Here is a 27,373-nt window from a genome sequence, read left to right as displayed (position 1 = left end):
GCAGTGGTTCTCAACCTTGGGGTCGGGACCCCTCTGGGAGTCACAAGAGAGTGTCAGAGGGGTCGCCAAAGACCATCAGAAAACACAGTATTTTCTGTTGCTCATGGGGATTCTGTGTGGGAAGCTTGGTCCAATTCGATTGTTGGTGGCGTTCAGAATGCTCTTTGAGTGTAGGTGAACTATAAATCCCAGCAACTACAACTCCCAAATGTCAAGGTCTATTTTCCCCGAATTCCACCAGTGTTCACATTTGGGCATGATGAGTATTCATGTCAAGTTTGGTCCAGATCCATCATTGTTTGAGTCCACAGTGCTCTCTGGATGTAGGTGAACTACAACCCCAAACTCAAGGTCAATGCCCACCAAACCCTTCCAGTGTTGGTCATGGTAGTTTTGTGTGCCAAGTTTGGTTCAGTTCCATCATTGGTGGAGTTCAGAATGCTCTTTGATTGTAGGTTAACTATAAATACCAGCAATTACAACTCCCAAATGACAAAATCAATCAATCCCCCCCCCCCAACCCCACCACTATTCAAATTTGGGCATATTGGGTATTTGTGCCAAATTTGGTCCAGTGAATGGAAATACATCCTGCTTATCAGATAATTGCATTACAATTAATAACAGGAGCAAAATTACAGATATGAAGTAGCAAAATAATGTTATGTTTGGGGGTCACCACAACATGAGGAAATGTATTAAGGGGTCACGTCATTAGAAAGGTTGAGAAACACTGCACTAGGGAAAAATTCCACTGAAAATCCGATTTCTGCCTCCTGTAGAATTCTGGGGTTTGTAGTTTAGGGAGGACCCTTTAGCAGCCTTACTAACCTACTAACCCCAGAACTCTGCAGGAGGCAGAAACCGGATTTGAAGTGGATTCATCCTCTCGTGTGATGAGGCAGACAGCCAAACAGAAGGCAAAGCCAGGAGCAGAGCGTGGCTTTCGTGAGCAGAGACAGGAGCGCCCCTTGTGCAAAAGGTGGGGAGAGACCTCTCCAAGGGAAGCCAGCCTCCTCGCCTGAAATCCCGGGAAGTTCCCGTAAAAGATGCGGATGAGTTTCCGAGTGCGGAGCCATGTGACTCGCCAAGGCTGCCAATGCCCGGCGCCTGGCTCGGATTTCACTCCCAGCGCCTTGCCTCCTTCAGCCATGTGTCTCCGGAGCAGCGCGGAGGAGCGTTGGACGCGGAGGGGCGCTTGGTAAAGCGAGTGGGGGGCCCACAGGAGGACCAAGCAGCCCCAGCAGCCTCTTATGCTCCCATTCCCTCGCCATTACTTCTGCCAGACCCTTGGGGAAGGATGGGAGCCGGCGCCTTAGCCATCTGTGTGAGTACAAGCTGCCTCTTGTCTGTAGCGATTAGTGCGTGAAAAAGTAGCTGCTGGTGTGTGGTCCCAATGCGGGCAGAGAAAACAGGGAATTACACCCAGTATATTTCTGTAGCACTGCTCTATATGTTTTGGTCCAGAAGGAGAAACTAGTCTCAGTCCAGACCAGCCCCAATTCCCTTCTCACTGTAGTTTTCTTTACAGAGATGAGACTCAGAAAGTAATTCAGCTTTCATGGCTGGAATCACTGGGTTGCTGTGAGTTTTCCGGGCTGTGTGACCATGTTCAAGAAGCATTCTCTCCTGATTATTTGCCCACATCTGTGACAGGCATCCTCAGAGGTTGTGAGGTCTGTTGGAAACCAGGCAAGGGAGGTTTATATATTTGTAAAATGTCCAGGGTGGGAGAAAGAACTCTTTTGTCTGTTTGAGGCAAGTGTGAATGTTGCAATTGGCCAACTTGATTAGCATTTAATGGCCTTGCAGTTCCAAGGCCTGGCTGGTTGCTGCTGGCTGCTCTACTCCGAACTCAAGAATGGAAAAGGGAATGTTGGTGGGCAGGAAAAGAGATTTAAAGATGGGCTCAAAATCAACCTTTAAAACTCTGGCATAGATACTGAGAACTGGGAAGTCTTGGCCCTTGAGCACTCCAGCTGGAGGTCAGCTGTGACCAGCGGTGCTGTAGAATTTGAAGAGGCATGAATGGAGGGCAAAAGAGAGAAACGTGCCAAGAGGAAGTCACGTCAAGCCAACCCCACCTTCCACCTGGAAACCAATGCCTTCACTGCAGGAGAACATGCAGATCAAGAATAGGGCCCCCCAGTCACCTACGCACCCACCGCCAGTACACTGATCTTGAAAGACAATCCTACACGGACAACAAGGGATTGCCTAAGTAAGTAAGGTTGCTGTCTGGGGGAATCAGGGCCCGCTGACACCTCCCAACAAAGGATTCTCCCAGGCAGCAACAAGCCAGGCCTTGATATTGCAGGCCATTAAATGCTAATCAAGGTGGCCAATTGCAACATTCACACTTGCCTCAAGCAGACAAGAGTTCTTTCTCCCACCTTGGACATTCCACAGATAGATAAACGGTACTTATTTTCCAACAGACCCCTCAACCTCTAAGGATGCCTGCCATAAATGCAGGCAAAACGTCAGGAAAGTATGCTTCTGGAACTGGTCATACAGCCGCGAAAACACACAGCAACCCAAAAACTAGTTGGCTTGAGTTTTGGTATGACTTCTTCCAGTGTTAAGCTCCGCTTCATTTCATGATGATGCAATGAGTGGATGTTTACTTTCAACAATCCATCCTGAAAGTCTGGCCTCTCTCTTAAATATGTACTTGATGTTTTAGATATACTTCTGAAAACACACCCAGAGAAATGGCATCCATAAAAATGTAGTCTTTTTTTCCTTTTCTTTAAAAACAAAACTCAGAATTTGATTTACAGTTCATTCCACTTCAGGTTGAACATTCTTTATCCAAAATGCAGGGGACTGGAAGAATGCCATATTTCAGATTTTGGAATACTTGTATATCTCTATAGGTGATAGTAATGTATAACATGTAATGAAATAGTGGCATTCATTGATTATACATTAATGCAGAGGTCCTCAGACTAAGGCCCAAAGGCTGAATTCGGCCCTCCAAGGTCATTTACCCAGCCCTCGCTCAGGGTCAACCTAAGTCTGATACAACATGAAAGCACACCACCACCACAACAACAATCCTATTTCATCAGCCAAAAGCAGGCCCACACTTCCCATTGAAATACTAATAAGTTTATATTTGTTAAAATTGTTCTTCATTTTAATTATTATATTGTTTTTTACGTATTTTTTGCACTACAAATAAAATATGTACAGTGTGTATAGGAATACATTCATTTTTCCCCAAATTATAATCCAGCTCTCCAACAGTTTAGAGGACTGTGACCTGGCTCTCTGTTTAAAAAGTTTGAGGACCCCTATAATATACATATATATTTAGATAAGTCAACGGTCATACACTCCAGAAACAAAACAACACCCCGGATAGTGGAATTCATTGATGTTTCATGTACATGTTTCAAGCCTATTGAATCCTAAGTGTTGTAGTTTGGTGAGACAGGGAATTCTAAACGCATTGAGTGCTAATCAAGGTGGCCAATTCCGTGACTGCATGGAGTGCTCGCATGGATATCAACAGAAAGGGTGGTTTATGCATATGATGTAGGAATGCGAACAGGTACAGTACTTCTGGCAGACAATACAAAATGTGTCAGACCAAATATTAGGAACTGATTGGGTTATAACAAAAGAGATGGCAGTCTTAGTACAAAGAGAAGGAATAGGAAATTACAGGAAAATAAAGGAAGCAATAATTGAGTGCACACAAGCCGTGATAGTATTGGGATGGAAAGACAAATCAAAGTGGACAATAAATAAATGGTATCAGTTTATGGTGGACCAAATAGAATTGTGTCCAATTCTGGTTTCCACAATTGAAGAGAGATATTGACAAGCTGGAATGTGTCCAGAGGAGGGCGACTAAAATGATCAGGGGTCTGGAGAACAAGCCCTATGAGGAGCGGCTTAAAGAGCTGGGCATGTTTAGCCTGAAGAAGAGAAGACTGAGAGGAGACATGATAGTCATGTATAAATATGTGAGAGGAAGCCACAGGGAGGAGGGAGCAAGCTTGTTTTCTGCTTCCTTGGAGACTAGGACGTGGAACAATGGCTTCAAACTACAAGAAAGGAGATTCCATCTGAACATGAGGAAGAACTTCCTGATTGTGAGAGCTGTTCAGCAGTGGAACTCTCTGCCCCAGAGTGTGGTAGAGGTTCCTTCTTTGGAAGCTTTTAAACAGAGGCTGGATGGCCATCTGTCAGGGATGCTTTGAATGCAATTTTTCTGCTTCTCGGCAGGGGGTTGGACTGGATGGCCCATGAGGTCTCTTCCAACTCCATTCTATGAATTCAAAATTATGGATGTAAAATTAAATGATTCACAAAGTAATGAAAATAAAATGTGAGAAGTTAAAGAACCAGGTCAAGAATTATATTTTGAAGAAGTTTAGAGATCAGGCCATAAAGAATAGGATACAAATGTTATACAGTATGTAAATCTACAAGGATTGTCTAAAAAAGGATGAATATGTAAAAGAAAATAATCCTCGTGGTGGTGGTAAGAATTGTAAATGCTGTGTATGTGGATAGCTTTCATCGCAGTAGAGAAAAATTTCACTTAAAATCTGGTTTCTGCCTTCTGCACAGTTCTGGGGTTTGTAGTTTAGCAAGACTGTTAAAGGCTCCCTAAAGTACAAACTCCAGAATTCTGCAGGAGGCAGAAACCAGATTTTAAGTGGAATTTTTCTCTATAGTGTGATGAGGCTATAGTAGCCTCATCACACTAGAGAAAAATCCACTTAAAATCTAGTCTCCAGGGCAGGATAAAACAATCCCTCTTCCCTATGACTTCCTCTCGCATCTTGATACATGGCCCTCATCTTGTCTCCTCTCTGTCTTCCCTTCGTCAGGTTAAATATGTCCAGTGTGTGCCCTAAAATTGTGTGTGTGTGTGTGTGTGTGTGGTGTCCAATTGCAACATTCACACCAGCCTCAAGGAGATAAGAGTTCTTCCTACCACCCTGGACATTCCACAGATATATAAACCCTACTTGCCTATTTTCAGATCTCACAACCTCTAAGGATGCCTGCCATCGATGTGGGCGAAACGTCAGAAGAGAATGCTTCTGGAACATGGCCATACAGCCCGGAAAACTCAGAGCAACCCAATTTCATGTACAGCTTCTACATGTAGCCCGAAGGTGTTTTTATATAGTTTTATAGTGTGCATGAAAATAAAGATACGTACCATCAGAGAGCAGAAGTTTCACTATCTCAGACACCAATTTGGACATTTTGCGATTTTGGAGGATTTCAGAATTCTAGTTCAGGGATGCTCAACCTATATTTCCAATAGCATCTGGACAGAAATTCCACCTGCGAGAAGTAGTTTTCTGTTATCGATTCTGTTTCTGTGATTGATTGCTACTTATTATTTTATTTATTTATTTATTTATTTACTACATTTATATTTATATTTACTACATTTATATATGTGAGTCTGTTATTCAAAACAGAGTCCCATTGAGACAGACCGGGGTATAGGGTGGCAACCTGTGCTGGACGGGGTTGCACTCCCCCTGAAGTCGCAGGTCCGCAGTTTGAGGGTCCTCCTGGATTCTTCACTTACGTTTGAGGCTCAGGCATCGGTGGTGGCCGGGAGGGCAGTTGCACAATTAAGACTCGTGCGCCAACTGCGACTGTACCTCGGGAAGGCGGATCTGGCCAAAGTTGTCCATGCCTTAGTCACCTCTAGACTGGATTACTGCAATGCACTCTACATGGGGCTGCCCTTGAAAACAACCCGGAAATTTCAGATGATCCAACGGGCGGCGGCCAGGTTGTTAACTGGGGTGCCTTACAGGGAGCGGTCAACCCTCCTGTTAGGGAGCTCCACTGGCTGCCATTCATTTACCGGACCCAATTCAAGGTGCAGGTTCTTACCTACAAAGCCCTGAATGGTTTGGGACCCGACTACCTGCTTAACCATATCTCTGTATACAAACCCACATGATCCCTTCGATCATCCGGCGAGACCCTGCTCTTGATCCCACCAGCATCGCAGCCGCGGTTGGTGGGGACGAGGGAGAGGGCCTTTTCGGTGGTGGCCCCTCGACTCTGGAACTCACTCCCTAAAGACATCAGACAGGCCCCAACTTTGGCAGTCTTTAGGAGGAGCTTGAAGATGTGGTTGTTCCAGTGTGCCTTCCTGGAATAAGGATCCCATAGCACTTTGTCCTCCAAAGCACTTTACATTTTTTAGGTCTGCTCGTATGCCCTTCTATAAATGCCACTATCACCTTTTCGTCCATATCCCAGCATTATTTCCATTTTAACTTTACATGTGGCATTCCCACTGTTTTAATTGCGTGTTGTCTTATTGATAATGTTGTATATTTTATTGTCTATATTTTTATTTTAATTGCTTGTACTGTTGTTGTTATTGCTTGTATTGTTGTATTCGGCCTCAGCCTCATGTAAGCCACACCGAGTCCCTTGGGGAGATGGTAGCGGGGTACAAATAAAGTGTTGTTGTTGTTGTTGTTGTTGTTATTATTATTATTAAATAGGATTCAGTCTCAAACAGTGGGGTGTAAGGTTGATACTATAGGAATTTTAGGCTCCAATTGTATACATTTTTTTTTACGTCTGAGCAAACATACACTGAATATTGCTCTGAAAATCAGTTCCTTCCCACTCACCCAGTCATGCACCCAAAAGTATCATATTTTTACAGTTCTGCCTTTCTATATTTTAGCGCCCCAACATTGTTTCCAAAATGCTTTTGCAGAGTCCGCTTTTACAACTCAGAGTTGTATAAGTGGCAAGCCCTGTGTCTTGTTTTCAAGGGGAGGAAAAAAAGAAAGAAAGCCTCACATTAGATAAACCCAATTTGTTTTTCAAAGCAGGATTCTCACCCACCCCCAAACTACTGGTTTCTTTTCTTTTGGTTCTCTTTCTGTCAGACTTCCTAAGTGACAATGGCTGCTGTTAATCCTCTGTGCAGCTGATCTCCAAAGGGGCTTACTCCTAAGCAGGTCTGTGCATGTTTGCTGCAGATATGGGTATGTTTGAAAGCAAGGTTCTTAAAAAAAAAAATAGGAGAGTCACACACATACACCACCTTCTTTTAGTCTAGCACTGCAAACAGGCTGATTTTTTAAATGGCGTTTGAGAAAGGAAGCTTATGTTTAAGACTATGCATGCATAATTGTGTGTGAAAAAAGTAATCTTCCAATTGACTCTACACATTGGATATAGTGTGCGGTTTAACCCATGTCACAGAGAGCAAGCACACAATCATGGTTTGAGAATCAAACTTTGGTTGGCCCTGAGACCAGGGTTTAAAATGTTCACATAGCCATTAAACCTGCTGCGTGATCTTGGGTACATCACACGCTCTCAGCCTCACAGAATGGGAAAAGCCATCCCCCTTTGCACAGATCTTGCCAAGGAAACCTATGACAGGTATGCCTTAGGGTTGCCGCAAGTCAGAAATCGCTTAAAGTTGCACAACAATGTTAACAGTAAGAATAAAAAGTCAGACTTGGCCACGGTGGTCCACACTCTATTTACATCTTGAATAGACTACTGCAACATGCTCTATGTGAGGGTTGCCTTTGAAGACTGTTCAGAAGCTTCAAGTAGTCCAAAGGGTGGCAACCAGGTTTCTAACTGGAGCAACAGGGAGCATACAACCCCCCCCCCCCCCCCACTGAGCCAGCTCCACTGGCTGCCGGTTTGCTACCAAGGACAATTCAAAGTACTTGCTTTATTTATTTATTTATTTACTTTACTTTACTTGTATACCGCAGTTTCTCAGCCTAACAGGTGACTCAACGCGGTTTACAACAAGGATAAGATCAATCAACGATATACAATTTAAAACCATTAGAGCACAATATACAATATTGACACAACAATAACAACACAATGCATCTCATAACTAGAGTCGTGTTCCAAATTAGCCTATAAATCCCTAAATGGTTCCGGTCCAGCTTACCTATCTGAACATATCTCCCTTTATTAGCCAGGTAAAGCATTGAGATTGACTGAGGAGGTCCTGCTCTTGGTCCCGCCACTTTTGCAGGTGCAACTGGTAGAAACAAGACAAGGCCTCCTTGGTGGTGGCCCCTTGGTTGTAGAACTCCTCCCCAGAGAGATCAGATTGGTCCCCTCCCTCCTGAAATTTAGGAAACTACTGAAAAGGTGGCTTTTAAATCAAGCATTCAGAGAGTGAGAGGAAGCAGTCAAGATAACTTTGGTATTGGTGCAATGTCAAATGTTTTATGTTTGCCTATGTCCAGTGTTTATAGTTCAGTGGTTTTAATTCATTATTGTATGCTATTTTAGTGATGTGATGTATTTTATATTTTGTGAGGCATTGGATTTTGCCAATTACTTGTTGTGAACCACTTTGAGTCCCCCTAGGACAGTGGTTCCTCAGGTATTTTGGCCTGGGGAAGTCCTTTGTTGAGAGGTGATTAGCTGTCCCTGATTGTTTCTTGTCTGAAATTCCTGTGTTTCTGAGTGTTCTCTATTTACTGTTATTATTTTAGATTTGTTTAATACTGGTAGCCAGATTTTGTTCATTTTCATGGTTTCCTCCTTTCTGTTAAAATTGTCCACATGCTTGTGGATTTCAATGGCTTCTCTGTTTAGTCTGACATGGTAGTTATTAGAGTAATCCAGCATTTCTGTGTTCTCAAAGATTTCGTTTGTCCTCTTGACATCTGTGGTTGCTTGAGTTGTATGTTTTTAAAATGTAAGCTGACAACTTCCATGATTGATATTTTGGCATCAAAGACTTTCCCCTTTCATTATACAGGGAGATTTGGCACATTGCCTCAAAAGGCCCTGATTTGGTGCAGATCTACAGAAAGTAATGGTCCATAGACTGGCACCAGTCCACAAACTATTAGATGTTGGCTCACAAAATGTTTCCAGGAAAGAAGAAATAGTTGCAGTCAGTGGGCACAAATGTGATGCCACTCCTTAGCACATTATGGGGAAAATTCTGCCAGTCTGACATATAAACAGATTAAGAGGCAATGATTTCTTTTCTTTTCTTTTCACTATTATTTTTGGTGTTTTATCCATTTATGTGGATACTCCGAGATCCGGGTGTGTGTATAATGGCTTCCTTTCATGTTCTCAGATAACATAAATAATATTTTAAAAGCGTTATCTTGCAGTTCCTGTTCTTTCCATCTTTTGTCTCTTTCCCTTCGGAACTTTTCGGCATGGTTTTTGTGTATATCTGTGCAGAAGTTACACCATAGTGTTCAGTGGGACTAACTCCCTGGAAAGCATGCCAAGTGTTGCTGCCTTCATTCTTGAATGTTGTCGAGCAGGAATTAATGTTGTCAAGTTATCAAAACAATAACAAAGGGCAGTCAAAATTCATGATGTGCAAAGTTAAAGAAACAACTATCAACAAGTTGTGTTCTATGTAAATACCAAATGAAAATGATTCAGTTAGTTTAGTCTTGTCACTCTCTGTACTCTCTGTAAAATGTACAGGGTGTTCACATTGAAAAATTATACGATGCATATATTTCTGTCTTTATGAAAGGTCCTCACTCCAAAATATGAGATTTTTGGGGCATCTTGTTAAGTCTATATAAAAAGGAAAGCTTTCCAACACACAAATATAGGACATCCCATGCATTTATGTAATAAATAATACCTACCAGTCCTACAAGAGACAAACTTTATGTCCCTCAAATAAGGGACATTGCTTATAATAAGGGATACATGACAACCGGGATTGTGGCGCAGCTGGCTGGGTGTCAGCTGCATTAAGATCACTCTGACCAAAAAGGTCATGAGTTCGAAGCCAGCCCAGGTTGGAGTGGGCTTCCAACCAATTGTGTAGCCTGTTGTTGACCTTTGCAACCCGAAAGACAGTTGCATCTGTCAAGTAGGAAAATTAGGTACCACCTTGTGTGGGGAGGCTAAATTAACTAATTTATGAGGCCATAAAAAAGACTCCAGCAAAGCACTCCAGCAAAAAGCATGCGGGGAATGAGGAAGTACTTCATCAGTGTCGCAGATGGATGATGAAAGTGACAGCTCCCCTGGTGGCCAGAAAAAGTTAAATAGCCTCTGTGTACGTCTGTATACGTTGTATGTCAAAATTGGCATTGAATGTTTGCCATATATGTGTACATTGTAATCCGCCCTGAGTCCCCTGCGGGGTGAGAAGGGCGGAATATAAATACTGTAAATAATAAATAAATAAATAGCCGTATCAAAATGGACACTCTGTTCAGTCGTATTTGTTCTGTCCCATAATTTGAATGAATTTAGAATAGTTATTCAGAACTAGTTTCTCGTCATTTACTTCAGAATTAAGATGTTTACATCATTGAGGATTATAAAACATACATGTACATCTGACCCAACAAGGTGGATGAAGCCTACCAACTTGTATTGCGGTTCAACGTCTTTGTTTCTTTTTTTACCAGGTTGCTAGAGACTGCGGAATTAAGCTTATTAAACATCTCTCTGGTCACAGATAATGTAATATTGGGATGCTTACAAATTGGCAGCTCACATGGTGTCTGTATTTGATTTAGTATTTGTAAATGCCTGCAAAAATGAATGCAACAAATGCAAACAGAGTTAGGTAATCCCTTTATTTAGATCACACAAAATCCCACACAAGTGTGCAAGCTCTGGGGTTCAAAATGTAAGGAGTGTAGAAAGGAGAAAAACTTGATTTACAGTATTCTGAACACAGTGTTTGTGTATTTAGAAAAGCAAACATCACAATCTTGTGGACTACGCAATGGGCTAAATGGTTCAGACCCTACTCTATGCCTTATCCTATATAACTTTCCTTCCTTTTCCTTCTAAATAGTTATTTGTTTTGGCCAGTCACTAGGGAAAAAAGAAAAGGAGTAAATAAAATATACAATTAAAATAACATTAAATATAAAACATTTTACCATTTGGCTGTGGCTCTGGAGACTAGGGTTCAATTCTCCAGTGAGCCATGGAAATCCACAGGGTGAGTCACACTCTCTCAGCCTCTGAAAACCCTATGAAAAGTCCATCTCAAGAGTCACCATAAGTCAGAAACAATTTGAAAGTGCACACGAATAATATGAAGGCTAAAGATATTGTAAAATTACAACTCCTACTATTCCACAGCAGTTGAAGAAGTGTCAGACTGCATTAATTCCACAGTGTAGACGCATCCATGAATGTGTGGAAAACAGCTTATAGAATAATGTATAGCTGAAACGGCTGCATAAGAAAGTTGTTTTCCATTGCCTTGCAAGACTTACTTAGCTCTTTCTTTTTATCTGTACTTCTCCTTATGCTGGTGTTTCGGTGGAGAAGGTTGCCATTCACCGACAGTCCTTTTCTTTCCGCTCCACCCACAGTTGCTCTGGTGATGCAGTTTGAGTGCTTAGAAGTTATCCACTCATGTTGCTTGGCTACCCATTGAGAAACTCCTCCTCGGGAGTGTCCTTTTCCCTCTTTTCCATCCTATATGGGCGTGTGCATGTTTTTGTCCCAGATTTTTTTCTGGGGTGAACTTTGCCGTGAATGTATGTCTCCAAGAGCCATGCAGCCCCCTGTTGTAACACTGACGGACTGTTCTGCCTTTCTCTGCTCTTTCAAGCAAAGTAAATCAGCAGTGAGGCTGAAAGAAGACATGAAAAAGATTGCCTGCGCACCATTGAAAGGGCAGAGGGGCAACCCTGGTCGGAGAGTGTTTGGCACAAACCTTCTGGAGCTTCAGCAGCAGGGACTAAGCAAGAAAGGCATTCCAGATGTGGTCTGGGATATTGTTGAATACCTGACTCAGCACGGTAAGATCCTACTTCATTCCTTGTATTTTAAAAACAAAAGCAGAAAGGTATCATATTAAGGGTATAGCTGTTCTACTAGCATATACTTATTAAATGTCATTATAATTATAGAGTTGGAAGAGGCCCCAAAGACCATCCAATTCAAACCTGGCATGCAGGAAAATGCAACCAAAGCACTCCTGACAGATGGCCATCCATCCCCTTTTTAAAACCACTAGAGGAGGAAATTCTATCACACTCCAAGGCAGCATATTCCACTGTTGAACAACTCTTATACTCAGGAAGGTCTTCCTTATATTTAGTTGTAATTCTTTTCCTGCAGTTTGAAACCATTGGTAAGTCCTAGGTTGTATCCAGACAGGCATTTTTCCCAAGAGAATCCGCGTTTTAAAAAAGTCTGCGCTTTCTGGGTTGGTTATATAGACGTTCTTTCAAGACTAGCCCAAGATAATGCCTGAAAGCCACCCCTAAGCTCCCAGACCCCTTAGAAAAGTAATAAAAACTTACATGGCCACCCTTACAAGCCTCGGCCAGCTCTCCCGGCGCATAGAAATGATGATGCGCCAGGAGAGCGGGTGGGGGACGATTTTCCTACCCCCCCCCCCCCAGTCTCCTGGTGCATCATTTCTACATGCCAGGGGAGACCACATAAGTTTTTATTACTTTTCTAAGGGGTCTGGGGGCTTGGGGGGAGGGGGTAGGTATTCTCACATTTTACCGGGTTTATTTAGCCTGTTAAACTGTGGGAATACTGTCTGGAATTCAGTATTCTGCAGTCCAGAATCGAAAATAGTGGGTTTATCTCGTGCCTTCCAAGAAGGTGCAGAATAAACCCACTATCTAATTAATTCGCTACAAACCAGGGTTTTCCTGGTTTTTAGCAAATTAATTCGGGACTGTGCAGAACGCTGTAGCAAATTAATTTGGGACTGTCCAGAACAAATCAGGGTTTTCCTGGATTGTAGCAAATTAATTCGGGCCTGTCCAGAAAGTTGTCTACATAGCCCCTCCGTTATTGCGGTAGATACCACAATAAAGGTCCTATCTGGACAGGCCCCTAATCTTCAGAGCAACAGAAAAAAAAAGCTTGCCACTTCCCCAATATAATATCATTTCAAATATTTAAATGTGGCTGTCATATCCCCTCTTAACCTTCTTTTCTCCAAATTAAATATTCCCAGTTCCCTAAGCCACTCCTCATGGCTTCCAGACCTTTTCTGAAATTCAAAAATCCAAAAGAGTCCACTTGGGTGGCTGAGATAGTGACACCTTTGCTTTATAATGGTTCAGCCAAAACCTTGTTGCATGCACATAACCCTTAGGCTATGTGTATAAAACATCAATGAATGTCATGTTTAGATTTGGTTCCCATCTCCAAGATATCTCATTATGTATGGGTATACAAATACCAAAAGTGCTTGGGATGTTGTTGTTTTTTCTTTATGCAAATACTATGAAAACATACAAATTCCCAAACACTTCTGGTATTTGCATATACATACATAACATATACAGTTATTTGCATTTATGGAAACATAGGAAATCCCAAACATTACTGGTTCCAAACATTTCAAATTCTTGTTTACAAAGCATGTAAAAGTTGCTTTTGGGGGAAAATAGGTCCCCAGGATCTTCCAGCCAGCAGTATCCATACCATGTTAGCTAAGGAATTATGGTAGCTGTAGTGGAAAAATGTAATTTTACTTAACTCTGATTTTAGGCCACAAAAGAGAGAGAAAGGGAGAAAATGCTGGGAGTCTGAAATTTATGGATGCTCACTATTCTCACTATGCTCACCATTAGGGCCATGGTGGCACAGCGGCTTAAACCACTAAGCTGCAGAACTTGCTGATCGAAAGATCACCAGTTCAAATCCATGGATGGGGTGGGCTCCTGTTGTTAGCTCCAGCTTCTGTCAACCTAGCAGTGTGAGAAGATGCAAATGTGAGTAGATCAATAGATACCGCTCCTGTGGGAAGGTAATGGCACTCCTTGCAGTCATGCTGTTCACTTACCTCGGAGGTGTCTATGGACAACCCCGGCTCTTCAGCTTCAAAATGGAGATGAGCACCAACCCCCAGAGTTGAACACAACTAGACTTAATGTCAAGTGGAAACCTTTGCTACTGTTATGTGGAATTCTGTTTAATCCTCCTGCCATAATAACACTTTCCAGGGACTATTAACGTAGGATACATTGATATTGCAGAGGTGTGTATATTTATTTTATCTTTGTATCTCACCTCTTTTATTTTCTTGGAATTCCAGGCTTGCTTTGCTTCAGCAAGTTTCTTGCATTATTTGCCTTTGTCCAGGCTTTGATACCAATTTTGTTTTTGAGAATTCAAAGGAAAACATTTCCTTCCTTACTATCCTTGGGACCTCCTATATTTGACTTAGCTAAAAAGAGGACAAGCAAGTTCATGAACAATGTCTTTTCTTTAACTCAAACTGCCGTAGCTCAATGCTAAGATGTTTTTAGTGAGGCAACACCACTCTTTGGCAGAGAAGTATGAAAACCTTGTAAAACTACAACTCCCATTGATTCCATATTGAGCCATGTAGTTGGACACCAAGTGAAGTCCTGGTTTTTCTTATCCTAGTTTGAAATCTTATTGCAACAACACTTCTACATTTGACATCAGTCAGATTATCCTGTCCATACTTCGAGGTTATTTTTGGTGGTCCTACTTGAGAGAAAAAGGCATGAGAGAGAGAGAGAGAGACCGAGAGAGAGACTTATTGTGGGGACCCCATCATTTTAAATGAATTTAATCTGACATGAATATGGATTAAATCCTCTGCTTGTTTTGTTTTTGAAACTTTGAGCTACAGCTTTGCTCTTTGATGCTAAGGTGCTGTCTTCTAGAAATAAATTCATTTGTCAAGGGCATGGCCCTGAAAGCTGAACAATGAAATAGTCAGGTAAATAGATAGATTTCATAAAACATAGAAACTTTTATAAAGAACCAAGTCTAGGTGTGACACCAAACAACATTTTAGCAAACAACTAGTTTCTACATGGGAGATGGCCGTGTCCTTTTTCCAGAATGTGCATTTTCTTTGCTCTTCTTGTTTCTCATGCGATTCGATGACAACAAAGTAACAAGCTGAACATTTTTGGGTTAAACGTAAGTAACACTTTGTGAAGTTGTGTTTCATTTCAAAATGCCCCATGTCCTCCTCTCCCCCGCCCCCTCATTTTTTATGTCTTTTTGTTTTGAAAGTGGCCTTTTGTCTGCAGGATGTAATGGTTACCCAGCTTTTTGGCTTTTTAGCCTACAGTTATTAGCTGGATGGTCTTGGCACTTGTAATGCAAAAAATGACTTCTCAGAGCTCAGTCTGTGGGCTTCTGCAGACAGGACAAATGTATTGGAAAGCTGCATATTAGTTACTATAGGTGTCATGATATGCAGAAACTTCCACAATAAAAAGGGGGCTGAACAAATGACATTCTGGGCAGTCCCACATTAATTTGGCACAAACCAGGAATGTGCCGAATTAATTTGTTAGTTATTTATTCCAGTACTTCCAGGTCTGGACTGCAGAATACCATTCCCACAATTTACTGGGCCAAGTAAGCCCGGTAAACTGTGGGAATACCCACCCCTCCCCCCAAGACCCCTTAGAAAAGTAGTAAAAACTTACCAATCATGCATTAGAAGCCTCGGCAACTTCTCCCCATGCATAGAAATGACATGCCAGGACAGTGAGGAGGGGGGAAGGGGGAGGGAAAATCACTCCCCTTCCCCCCTCCTGCTCTCCTGGTGCATCATTTCTACACACTGGGAGAGCTTGCCAAGGCTTCTAATGGACGATAGGTAAGTTTTTACTACTTTTCCAAGAGGCCTGGGGGCTTGGGGGAGAGGGGTAGGGCCTCTGGACATTCTCTCGGGCTAGTCCCAAGAGAACGTCTAGACACTCCCACCAGAAAGTGCGCGCTTGTTGATGTGGCTGCGGACAACCGCCCACAAACGTCCGTGCTTTTTTAATGTGGGTGTTTGTGGGATAAAGGGCTGTCTGGAACCGCCTGGATGGATGGATGGATAAACAGATAGATAGATAGATAGATAGATAGATAGATAGATAGTTAGATAGATAGAGAGAGAGAGAGAGAGAGAGAGAGAGAGAGATAGGCAAACAGGCAGGCAGGCATATGCATACATACACATATGTAGTGAAATGCATACATACATGCAAGTGCCCTAGAAATAGCTACAAACTACCACTGTGCCACCCCACTGGGCAACATGACTAAAGGTGGTAAGAACTGGAAAAGTTCAGCAAAACCCAAGGGACTGTTCTGCAAGAAGTCAAACTTCTTTGAATCAATTTGGAGGAACCTATTATGGGATCAGTGTGATTTGATCTAAGCCCAGGGTTCAAGTTTGCCTATGACTGAGGAAACCCACTGGTGATCTTGGGCAAGTCACACTCTCTCAGCCTCAGAGGAAGGCAAAGGCAATTGAAAACAACTTAATGCCAAATACGTAACAACAGCTATGGAAGCATTTATAGTAAAGGTAAAGGTTTTGCTTGACATTAAGTCTAATTGTGTCTGACTTTGAAAAGTGAAGCTCATCTCCATTTCTAAGCCAAGGAGCCAGCATTGTCCATAGATGCCTCCTAGGTCATGTGACTGGCATGAATGAATGGAGTGCCGTTAACCTTCCCGCTGGGGCAGTATCTATTGTTCTACTCACATTTGCATGTTTTTGAACTGCTAGGTCAGCAGGTTAGCTGACAGTGGGAGCTCACTCCATCCCACGGATTTGAACCACTAACCTTCTGGTCAGCAAGTTAAGCAGCTCAGCGGTTTAACCCATTGCACTACCACAACCCATGGAAATATTTCTACTAGTTCTGATTTAAGAGTACTTACTGTCGGCAATGTATCATCATGGCCAGCAGGTGTCAGTATTGGATTTCTCCAATTCAGCCTCAAAAGTTCCAACACTGCAGGATATTCAAAACATTTTGCATATATTATACCAATCCTTATTATAACTGCTTTGCTAGGCAGGCCAATATGGCTGTCTCTGTAGGGTGGATACTCTTGGAGATTAATGACTTGCATACAGCAATTTTGTGATTTTTGTGAAAGAGACAATTGAATACAGTACTCTTTTTTTCAACATTGTGCATTACTCTCTAGTAGTAGTTGCATTTATAAAATATATAAGCTGCCATTCCTCTGCAAGGATCCTAATCAGATCCCTGTATCCACTGCCATTACATTCCTGGCAGGACCAAGGTTACCTGAAACTACGAAAATGACCAAATACAGTACCATTAAATTTCCTAACTTCAAATCCCAGCATACTATAAAGTTGTACTGGAGAACCTAGCAATTTCTGGAGATAAATATTTTCTAAATATTTGTTAAGTATCCTATGGTAGGTGGTTGTAGGTTTTTTCAGGCTATATGGCCATGGTCTAGAGGCATTCTCTCCTGACGTTTCGCCTGCATCTATGGCAAGCATCCTCAGAAGTAGTGAGGATGCTTGCCTCTGAGGATGCTTGCCATAGATGCAGGCAAAACGTCAGGAGAGAATGCCTCTAGACCATGGCCATATAGCCCGAAAAAACCTACAACAACCCAGTGATTCTGGCCATGAAAGCCTTCGACTATACATTACCCTATGGTAACTAACTTTTGGGTAACTAACACATGATAAAAGTGCCTGAAGTATCTTACAAATTCCTAAAGAGACCCTTTTCCCCAGGTTTGGGTAAGTGAAACTGGATATGAGTGCCATGGTTATGGGAGTCTCAGGCTATTGTTATGATCCTTTTCTAAAATAATCATTAAGTAAAAAATAAAACCTTATACACACTAGAAAAGTATGTCCAGCTCATTCCTGCTTATGCTCATTTGAGATGAAACACAGTTGCACAGAGTATGCAAGTCTAACATATGAAGAAAGTACACAAATATTTCTACAGTGCTTTTCAAGGTACTGCTCTTGCCCTGAAATTTCATCCTCTTGGTGGATTGGAGAGGAATGGCCAGGTTTGGAGATATGAGAGCCCTGTTTGAAGTGGTTCAGTCCCTGTCTGCACATATGGCCATTCCTAGTTTATGCTTGACTATGTCTTCCCTATTTGTTTACAGTTCTTTTTGGAAGTTGTTAAGTGCCCATTCTATTTACCATGTATGTCTTTTACTTCAAATTTTATGGCATATGTTGTATAAACTGATTGGAGCTTTTATTATATTATGTCAAGGGTGAGGAACCTTAGATCCACCAGATGGCTTGGGATGACAACACCCACAATCCCTTTCACTTTCTGGAAGACCAAAAGCCTTATCTTAAGCATTATAGATAAATGGATGTGCAGACTTCATTTTTGGCCTCTTGTTCACTGTTTTAGGTGGGGGAAAACTGACGGAGGAATCGGCTATATTTAGCATTGGCCATCCGTTGGTTTCTTGGCAGTGTATTTGTAATGCAGGGTAATGGGTGCGCTGGTTATTTTGACTCCTTTCGAATATGTAATTACAGGTCTAAAACAGGAAGGGCTGTTCAGGGTGAATGGCAGTCTGAAAACAGTGGAACAGCTGCGCCTGAAGTACGAGAGCGGAGAGGAAGTGGACCTGGTGGCCGACGGAGACGTCAGCTCAGCTGCCAGTTTGCTGAAACTATTTCTCAGGGAGCTGCCAGACCGCGTGATCACTTCTGCGGCACACCCCAAATTCATGCAGCTCTACCAAGGTGACAATTTTTCATCATTCCTACACATAGTATTTATATAATCAGAGTTGCGTGAAACTCCAAGGGGCCATCTTGTACATTCTGCCATGTAGGAATGCACAATCAAAGCACTCCTGACGGATGGCCACCAGTCCCTGTGTAAAGGAAATCCCATCACTCCAACTTCCACTTTCTGGAAGGTCTTCCTACTGTTGAAGTGGAATCTTTTTCCCTACAGTTTGAACCCATTGCTCTGGCTGTTATGTCCCCTCTCTGCCTTCTTTGCTTCAAGCATTGAATCAATTGTAGTATTGTCATTGGAGTGTGAGACTAAGACTCCAGAAGAACAGGGTCCAAATCCTCCCTCCCATGTGGAAAGCCACTACAGTAAGTGACCTTGTGAAAGTCACACTTTCTCAGAAAAGTAATGGCAAACAACCACCATCCTGAGCAAACCTTGCAAAGAAAATCCTATGATAGGATTACCTCAGTGTTGCCAAAAGTCAGAACCAACTTGAAGTGCACATGACGTAGAAATCTAAGATATATTGTATACACATTCCTTGTTTGATCCACTAGGCCAGTGGTTCCCAACCTCTTTTTGGCCAGGGACCACTTGACCAGAGACCACTTTGACCAGGGACCATTCTCCAACATAAGTATCAATTAGATTCAGTTTGGTTATTTGGGGTGCTGATTCAGAAAATTGCATTGAATAGACCACATCAGTTCTAGTTTCAGAAACAGAGCATATGCCATCCAGTGGTCACCATCTTCTCACCCACAGAAAACCATATTTAATAAACCTTGGAACTATAAGAGGATTCTGCAAGAACAGTCGCTATTGTTGCAATAGTGTAGAAATTGTGAGGCCGCTGACTATATTTTAGTTCTTGCAAACCACTGGTGGTCCATGGACCACAGGTTGGGAACCACTGCACTAGACACAAAGATGTGTTTAGAGTATTTAATCATTGTCCCTATTGCAGCAGTTTCATTTTCATTTTGGGAAGCCTGAAACAAAAGTGCTGGAAGTTCACACTTCAAAGAATCCATATACCCAGTTGTTGTTTATTCGTTCAGTCACTTCCGACTCTTCATGGACCAGCCCACGCCAGAGCTCCCTGTCAGCCATGGCCACCCCCAGCTCCTTCAAGGTCAAGCCAGTCACTTCAAGGAGACCATCCATCCATCTTACCCTTGGTTGACCAATCTTCCTAATACCCTTCCCTTCCATTTTCCCCAGCATCATTATCTTCTCTAAGCTTTCCTGTCTTCTCATTATGGGGCCAAAGTACTTCAACTTTACCTCTATTATCCTTCCCTCCAATGAGCAGTCAGGCTTTATTTCCTGAAGATCTTTTGGCAGTCCAAGGCACTCTCAGAACTTTCCTCCAACACCACAGTTCAAAAGCGTCTATCTTCCTTTGCTCAGCCTTCCTTATGGTCCAGCTCTCACATCCATAGGTTACTATGGGGAATACCATTGCTTTAACTATGTGGATCTGTGTTGCCAGTGTGATGTCTATACTCTTCATTATTTTATCATATATTCCCAGTTACAGAAATGCAAATTCTGCCATTAAAAATAAAGTGTGTGAGTGAATGTCAGGGCCAGCCTTACAGTTAGGTAAAGCAAGATAGTGGCATGTGGTGTCATATGCAGTAGTGAGATGGTACCAGGATATTTCACCTTCTCAATTTCAATAAACTACACTGCCCTATATGCCTTATGTGACTGCTGGGAAGAGTGGAGCTTACCGTTTGGTTCAGACAACTAAATGGATAGCCTTGATAAACAAATAAATGCAAGGAAATGTATTTTCTTGAATTTGATTACTTTGCTTCTTCTGATTGCAAAATGTCTGGAAACTAAATACAACAAAGGAGAGCACATGTGTTACAAGTGAAAGATTGATTTCCCTTACATCACCAGCTAGGGGTGGGGAAATTTCATTTTTGGAACCAGAGAGAATCATTACCAGGCAGTATGAGCAATAGTGACTAGATGTACAGACTGCGCATAAGATAGCTTCCTGGGTTCATACTGATCAGGAGAGGTTCATGACTCCGTAGCAGACCAACTATCTTGCATGCAGAAGTTTTGCAAGTATGAGGAGGAGGATAATAAGCTTTCCACATGTATAATGTGCATAATATATGCCAGTCTCCACATTCAGCTTTTTGGTAAATGCATTGAGAACATTTTACTGCCTTCAGGTAGAAGTATAAAAGGGATAATTGCCACAATCTATTTATTTCGAACATTTTTACCCCACCTTTCTCAATGCCTGGGGGGACTCAGGACGGCTTACAATTGGCAATAATTCAATGCCACATCATAAAATACAGAATAACAAATATAACAATTAAACATGAACATTAATAAATAAAGATTAAAACCGTGTACTTACATTCTGATTAGCTATAATCTAGCACAACCATGGGCAAAAGTCAAAGGTTAGAATCCAGGGAGCGGGGTGAGCTCCAGCTATTAGCCCCAGCTTCTGCCAACCTATCAGTTTGAACACATGCAAATGTGAGTAGATCAATAGGTACTGCTTTGGTGGGAAGGTAACGACGCCCTATGCACTCATGGAGCCACATGCCGACTCTTTGGCTTAGAAATGGAGATGAGCACCACCACCAAGAGTTGGACATAACTAGGTTTAATGTTAAGGGGAAACCTTTACCTTTTTAAAAAGTCATTCTTCTAGCTGTGTCGCTTTTCTGTCTACATAAAATAAAAGTCAGCCCTCCATATCCATGGATTCTGCATCTACATGTCATCCATGGCTTGGAAATGTTCAAAACAACATTGATTTGGCCCTTTTATATAAGGGAAACTACACAATTGCATATGATGGGCCTAGCTTCTACTGATTTTGGTATCCAGGGGCATCCTAGAACCAAACCCCAACAGCTACCAAGATCCCACTAAATTTTGAATGGAGGAGCATTCAGATGTGTGGTTGAAGATGACTGAGTCCAGATATAGATTTATCAGCTCAATGCCAACCACATGTCCTCCAAGGTCTGTCTGTCTATCTAATCTTCCTTCCTTGGGAGATTTAAGATACAAAGGCAACTATTGTATTTTAATTTTGAAAATGTTGAAAGCTTGCTGGTTCCTGTTGCTGTTACCACAGAGCTTAGCAGTAAAAATGTCCTCCAACAGCCTGCTGTTTTGTGTGGTGAGTTTCTTTCTTTCTTTTCTCAAGGCCACTTGTCCCTTGTTCCCGAACTTATGTTTTTGATAAGATCAAGGTCGTCTGGGAAGACTAAGAATGGTCTACTTGTTTGTGGTCATAAAGGTGCCAGTTCTGTATCACTCAGCAAAACACATAAAGCCTTGTTTTGGAAATAATGTCGACCCATGGAATAATAACAACAAGGGACGCGTGTTCCCGGACTGTTTAAAGATAAAACAAATGGTAAATTCGGGAAGTGAGCTAAAGAGCAGGGCAATGTCTCTGTCACATTATGGAGCTGGAGTTTTTAAAGGTGTTATTGGAGCTTGTGGACAGTTTGACAAAACCATTCCAAATAGCATTCCAAACTTTCTTTGCTATGTGTTTGCCATAATGTCTTTAGAGGAAAGATGTGCTGGTGATTGTACAAATTACTTCAAATTCTTTTTGAGCCAAGATACAGCAGGGTTCTTGCAATGCTTTGTCTCGTTACCTTATAAAGCTTAAAATACTTCCTCTAGTTCAGATGTTATTGGACTACAGCACCTTGAGTCTTAGTCGTCAAAGCCAGTAAGAAGCTATGCCATCTGCTGGTTATATGCAGTTATATTTGAATGGCCTAGAACAGTGTTTCTCAATCTTCCTAATACCACGACCCATACATACAGTTCCTTATGTTATGGTGACCCCCAACCATAAAATTATTTTCGTTCTATTTCATAACTGTACTTATGTTACTGTTATGAATCGTAAGGTAAATATCTGATATGCAGGATGTGTTTTCATTCACTGGCCCAAATTTAGCACAAATATCTGATATGCCCACATTTGAATACTGGTGGGGTTGGCCGGGATTGATTTTGTAATTTGGGAGTTGCAGTTGCTGGGATTTATGGTTAACCTACAATCAAAGAGCATTCTGAACTCCGCCAACGATGGAATTGAACCAAATTTGGGACACATAACTCCCTTGACCAACAGGAAATACTGGAAGGGTTTGGTGAGCATTGACCTTGAGTTTTGGAGTTGTAGTTCACCTACATCCAGAGAGCATTGTGGACTCAAACAATGATGGATCTGGGCCAAACTTAGCATGAATACTCAATATGCCTGAATGTGAACACTAGTGGAATTTGGAGAAAATAGACCTTGACATTTGGGAGTTGCAGTTCTGGGATTTATACTTCACCTGCAATCAAAGAGAATTCTGAACTGAAGCAACAAAAGAATTGGGTCAAACTTCCCACACAGAACCCCCATGCCTTGAAGGGACTCGGTGGCATGAGCCTCCATCCCGCCTTACACTCTCACCCTCACCCACACACATGCACCACGCTGTCAAGCGCCTAGCACGCCCGCTCTCCTCTCCCCACTTGGAGTCTCAGAAACAGCCCTCCCCTTGTCTGAGACCAGCCAGTCAGAGTGGAGGGGGGCTTTTGGTGGGAGGTTCCAAAAAGGAAGAGAAGGACAGGCGGAGAGATCTTCAGCCTTCTCTGCCAAAGGGGTTCCCAAGACCATCAGAAATATATGTCTCCAGGGCTCCTGACTCCCAGGTTGAGAAATGCTGGTTAGAAGATTCAAATTCACTTTCTGTTCTAGAGGTTTCTCTTTAGCACAGTTATTCACAAACAATCGGAAATCCTCAGTTCTCTGTTATTATCTAAAGCTTTTAAAGTATCGGTGATGAAGTGGTGAGGTATAAACAAGTGTCCACCCAAAGTTGAGCAGCATTTCAACAATATTATTGTCCATGCTGAGATGATGGTACAGGTTGAGCATCCCTCACAGTTGTGGCTGCTCTACAGTTTCTAACCTGACTAACCAAGCTGGCTGGAAATGTTGTCGTTCATCTTGTTGTTTGGTGTCAGCTGGAGTAGACCAAATGAATCAATTAGTGAGTCAACACATAAATTAATTTAGTGGAACTCCACCACTCAAGGTGCACAGTAGGATCAAGGTCATTGGGAGTTGTAGTCTAACACATCTACAGGGCTTCTGGTTTGGGAAGGGTATATTAAATTAAAAGGATCTTTGGGCAGAGGTGTCTGTCGTGCAAACTTTTTAACTTACTTAGATAATCTTGAGCTAGATCAGTGGTTCTTAACCTGTAGGCCATGGATCATCAGTGGACCGCAAAGACAAAAATCTGGTCAGTGAGCCTCTTTTCTCTTTATTTTATTTATTTTATTTCTGCTCCTTTTGCACGACCTGCTACTTTTCCCTGTTGTTGATTATGGCATATATTCTGTATCCGAAACAAGAGCTGATGTGGTCTATCCAATGAAATTTTCTGAATCACCACCCCAAACCAAATCTAAAGTTGATCGAAAACTGATTCATAACCCTTTTGGTACTAATGTTGGAGAGTGGTCCCTGGTCAAGTGGTCCCTGGTCAAAAAAAGGTTGGAAACCACTGAGCTAGATGGATCAGTAGCCTAACTCACTGTAATGCCATTTATGTATTCATAATCTACCATGTGTCTATTCATCACTAACAAGCTGCCAGAACACAATAGTGTGCTTGTCTTGATATTTCTTTGTCATATGCCTAGCCAGATTAAAGTGGTACACCTATTACTAATGTATGAATATGTAGTGAGCATTGAGCCATAGTGAAATTCATGCTGAGAATGTCCTGGATCATGCTGTTGACCAGCATGCTACATCATCTCTCCATTGAAAAGCAGTATTAGCAATAGATACTAGAAAGGCTTTGTAAAATAAATGGTAAGATCCAAGCCATTTTATAAGAGAAGTCTTTTTTTTTTTCACCTGTTCAGGAAACATATTGGAAAAGCTAATTGCTTCTCACCATCTCCTGCTGACATTTGAGCTCATTTGGTACTTTTCTGTGTTAAGAAAGATCTCTTTTATCCCCCTGGAAACCCAGCAAGATTTTAGTCTTCAAGATAGACATATGTAGTAGTCAAGACCACTGTAATTAAAATCTTCAGTCTTTCAGGATAAAGAGAAGTCTCAGAAAGACCTGGTGTTGTCTTTTCTTTAAACTCTGAAAGTTTTGAACAATATAAGTCATACCCAAACTCCAGTTGAGATGATACCTTCCCAATAATGTACTGGAATCTCACATTTTCTGTTTGTTCTCTGAAATTATATATTTTCATTATATTGGATTTGGCAAACAACAGTTAGCTTTTCACCACCAAGTCACAGTGTGAGCTTATTTGAAAACAGAGTTGAAACCACATTGGGAGTCAAGGTGCTAAACACAACTTACCAATTCAGATGCCACAGCTAATAGCCATTAGAGGAAACCATAAGTGGAGCAGGGAAACCATGGGGAGCACATAAACCTTTGGTGTGTTTCCAAACCCCTTGCCAATTATTAAGTCAGAAGTCAACTGCACACAGGCAGACTCCGAATTACAAACATCCGACTTACAAACAACTCATAATTAAGACGGAGGTGAGATAACAGGAAGTTAGTGAAACCTACCCCCTGGAAAGAAAATTCACTCCTGAAAGAGTTATTGTGGGGAAAAGGGCGTCTTGACTGAAGCTTTATTACCAATCCTTGTGTCTACAACAAGTGTTCTCTGGATGTCGGTGAACTACATGCCATGCAATTATAATGTCATTCCATTTTAAAGAATGATAGATCTGGACCAAACTTGTCATGAATACTCAATATGCCCAAATGTGAAGACTGGTGGAGTTTGGGGAAAATAGACGTTGACATTTGGGAGTTGTAGTTGCTGAGATTTATAGTTCACCTACAATCAAAGAGAATTCAGAACCGCTCCAATGATAGAATTGGGCCAAACTTCCCACACAGAACCCCCTCCCCCCGCATTGAAGGGACTTTCTGCTGCAAGCCTCCCTCCAGACTCGCACACTCTCCCTCACCTGCACATGTGCACCACACTGCCATGTGCCAAGCATTCCTGCTCTCCCCACTTGGAGTCTCAAAAACAGCCCTCCCTTTGGGTGAGAGGCTGGCTGAGAGGCCAGCCAATCACAGTGGAGGAGGACTTTTGGTGGGATGATTCGCGGTCTGTTTCCAAAAAGGAAGGGAAGGATAGGCAGAGAGATCTTCAGCCTTTTCTGGCAAAGGGGTACCTAAGACCATCAGAAATATATGTTTTCTGGAGGTCTTTGGTGATCCCCCTGAAACCCCCCCATGACCTCCCCCCCAGGGGTCCTGAGCCCCAGGTTGAGAAATGCTGTCTCGTCCCTCCATGTGACCATGCATTATGATGGAAACATTTTGTGCAGAAAGGGAGGAAGGACACCTTTGTTGGAGGGCTTTGCATTCAGAAGGTCCCAGACTTGATCTGTGGCATCGCTAGTCACAGTGACCTGATAGTATGGTGATATGGAAGAACTGTTCTGAGAACCTGAAGAATTGCTGCCAGCCAAAAAAAACAGTACTAGATAGAGTAATAGTCTGAGTTTGTATGTGCCCTAATTTTTATGTATTACATTGTGATGGCCTTGGGCTGTAAACAATAATTTTACGGTTATAACTCATTTCACTGAGTTAAAGAGGGCATATAATAGCAGCAGCAGGAAGCCAACAAAAGAGCATCCTTGTAATGTAATGTTCTGCCACATAATTTGATAAGATCTCATAGCATACAGAATTAGGCTTACTGTAAAATGTCTCATACTTTAGCATGAACTGTCTCAGCTTCTCTAGCTGGGTTGGTTTGGCCATATTTTTGTGCTTAGGTTTAATCTTGTTTGGTTGTATTATCTCATTGCTGCTGCTCATTTACTTGCCCAATTCCTGTGTACTGAATGTGAGTTACCGCCCATAAAGAGGAATGATGAATTCTTTTTTATATCTGAGAGAGGGAAAAAAGGTACTTACAGCATGGAAGAGTGCTGAGGACCTCCAGGGGTCAATGGTGGGTCTCTTGTTGAGTTACGAGCCTTTGTAATTGCCTGAAGATACTGATGTTGTGCTAACCAAGATGTTTGTTAGAAGAATGATCCCCTGAGCTTGAAAGGGCTACTTGTTTAGGACAACTCGCAGACTTTGAACGTGTTCTTCATATTGGTAACCTTTTCAAACTCTGCTGTTTCCATAGATTTTTTTCTAGTCAAGGCTTGCATTAGGAAAATACCCTGAACGTTAAATGGAATTTGGTGAGGAATCAAAACATTGTCATCTTCCTCTTGGAGTTTCTAATATCTCATTTTTTTCCATTAAGGAGAGTTAAATAACTGGTACTCAATAAGATCTATCTCTTTTAAAAAGGTCCTCAATAATTTTAAATCGTAGAACTGGTCAAGATATTGAGACTGTGACTTCAAATCTTGTTTTTAGAATCAGTTAATATGATCAAGTTAGTGTCTTAGATAAGGGTCTGGGTTTATAGGAACCTGTTCTTGTGATGATTTGGTTACATGGGGTCCATCCATACCATGCAATTATGTCATTCCACTTAAAGGAGACCCCAGTGGTGCAGTGGGTTAAACCCTTGTGCCAGCAGGACTCCTGACCAAAAGGTTGGTGGTTCGAATACTGGGAGTGGGGTGAGCTTCCATCTGTGAGCTCCAGCTTCCTTTCCGGGGAGCCTCCCATAGGATGGTAAAACATCTGGGTGTCCACCAGACAACATCCTTGGAGACAACCAATTCTCTCACACCAGAAGCAACTTGCAGTTTCTCAAGTCACTCCTGACACACACACAAAAAAACTTTAAAGGTTACGTTTCCATTCCGTAAGTTCCTGGGAGTTGCAGTTTAGGGATAT

General features: G+C 42.0%; 1 protein-coding gene across 1 annotated transcript in view; it reads left to right on the top strand.

Annotated features, from left to right (window-relative positions):
- Positions 1 to 974: 974 nt before the first annotated feature.
- The window catches only part of FAM13A (family with sequence similarity 13 member A), a 167,035-nt gene continuing 140,636 nt past the window's right edge, over positions 975 to 27,373 (top strand). Inside the window, exons 1-3 of the mRNA XM_060779247.2 lie at positions 975 to 1,327; positions 11,576 to 11,765; positions 18,272 to 18,481. Coding sequence (XP_060635230.2) covers positions 1,100 to 1,327; positions 11,576 to 11,765; positions 18,272 to 18,481 — 628 coding nt within the window. The 5' untranslated portion in view covers positions 975 to 1,099. The remainder of the gene's footprint in view (positions 1,328 to 11,575; positions 11,766 to 18,271; positions 18,482 to 27,373) is intronic.

Source organism: Anolis sagrei, chromosome 5, assembly GCF_037176765.1.
Source record: "Anolis sagrei isolate rAnoSag1 chromosome 5, rAnoSag1.mat, whole genome shotgun sequence".
NCBI classification, from domain to species: domain Eukaryota; kingdom Metazoa; phylum Chordata; class Lepidosauria; order Squamata; family Dactyloidae; genus Anolis; species Anolis sagrei.
This window is presented reverse-complemented; position numbering and strand designations above follow the sequence as displayed.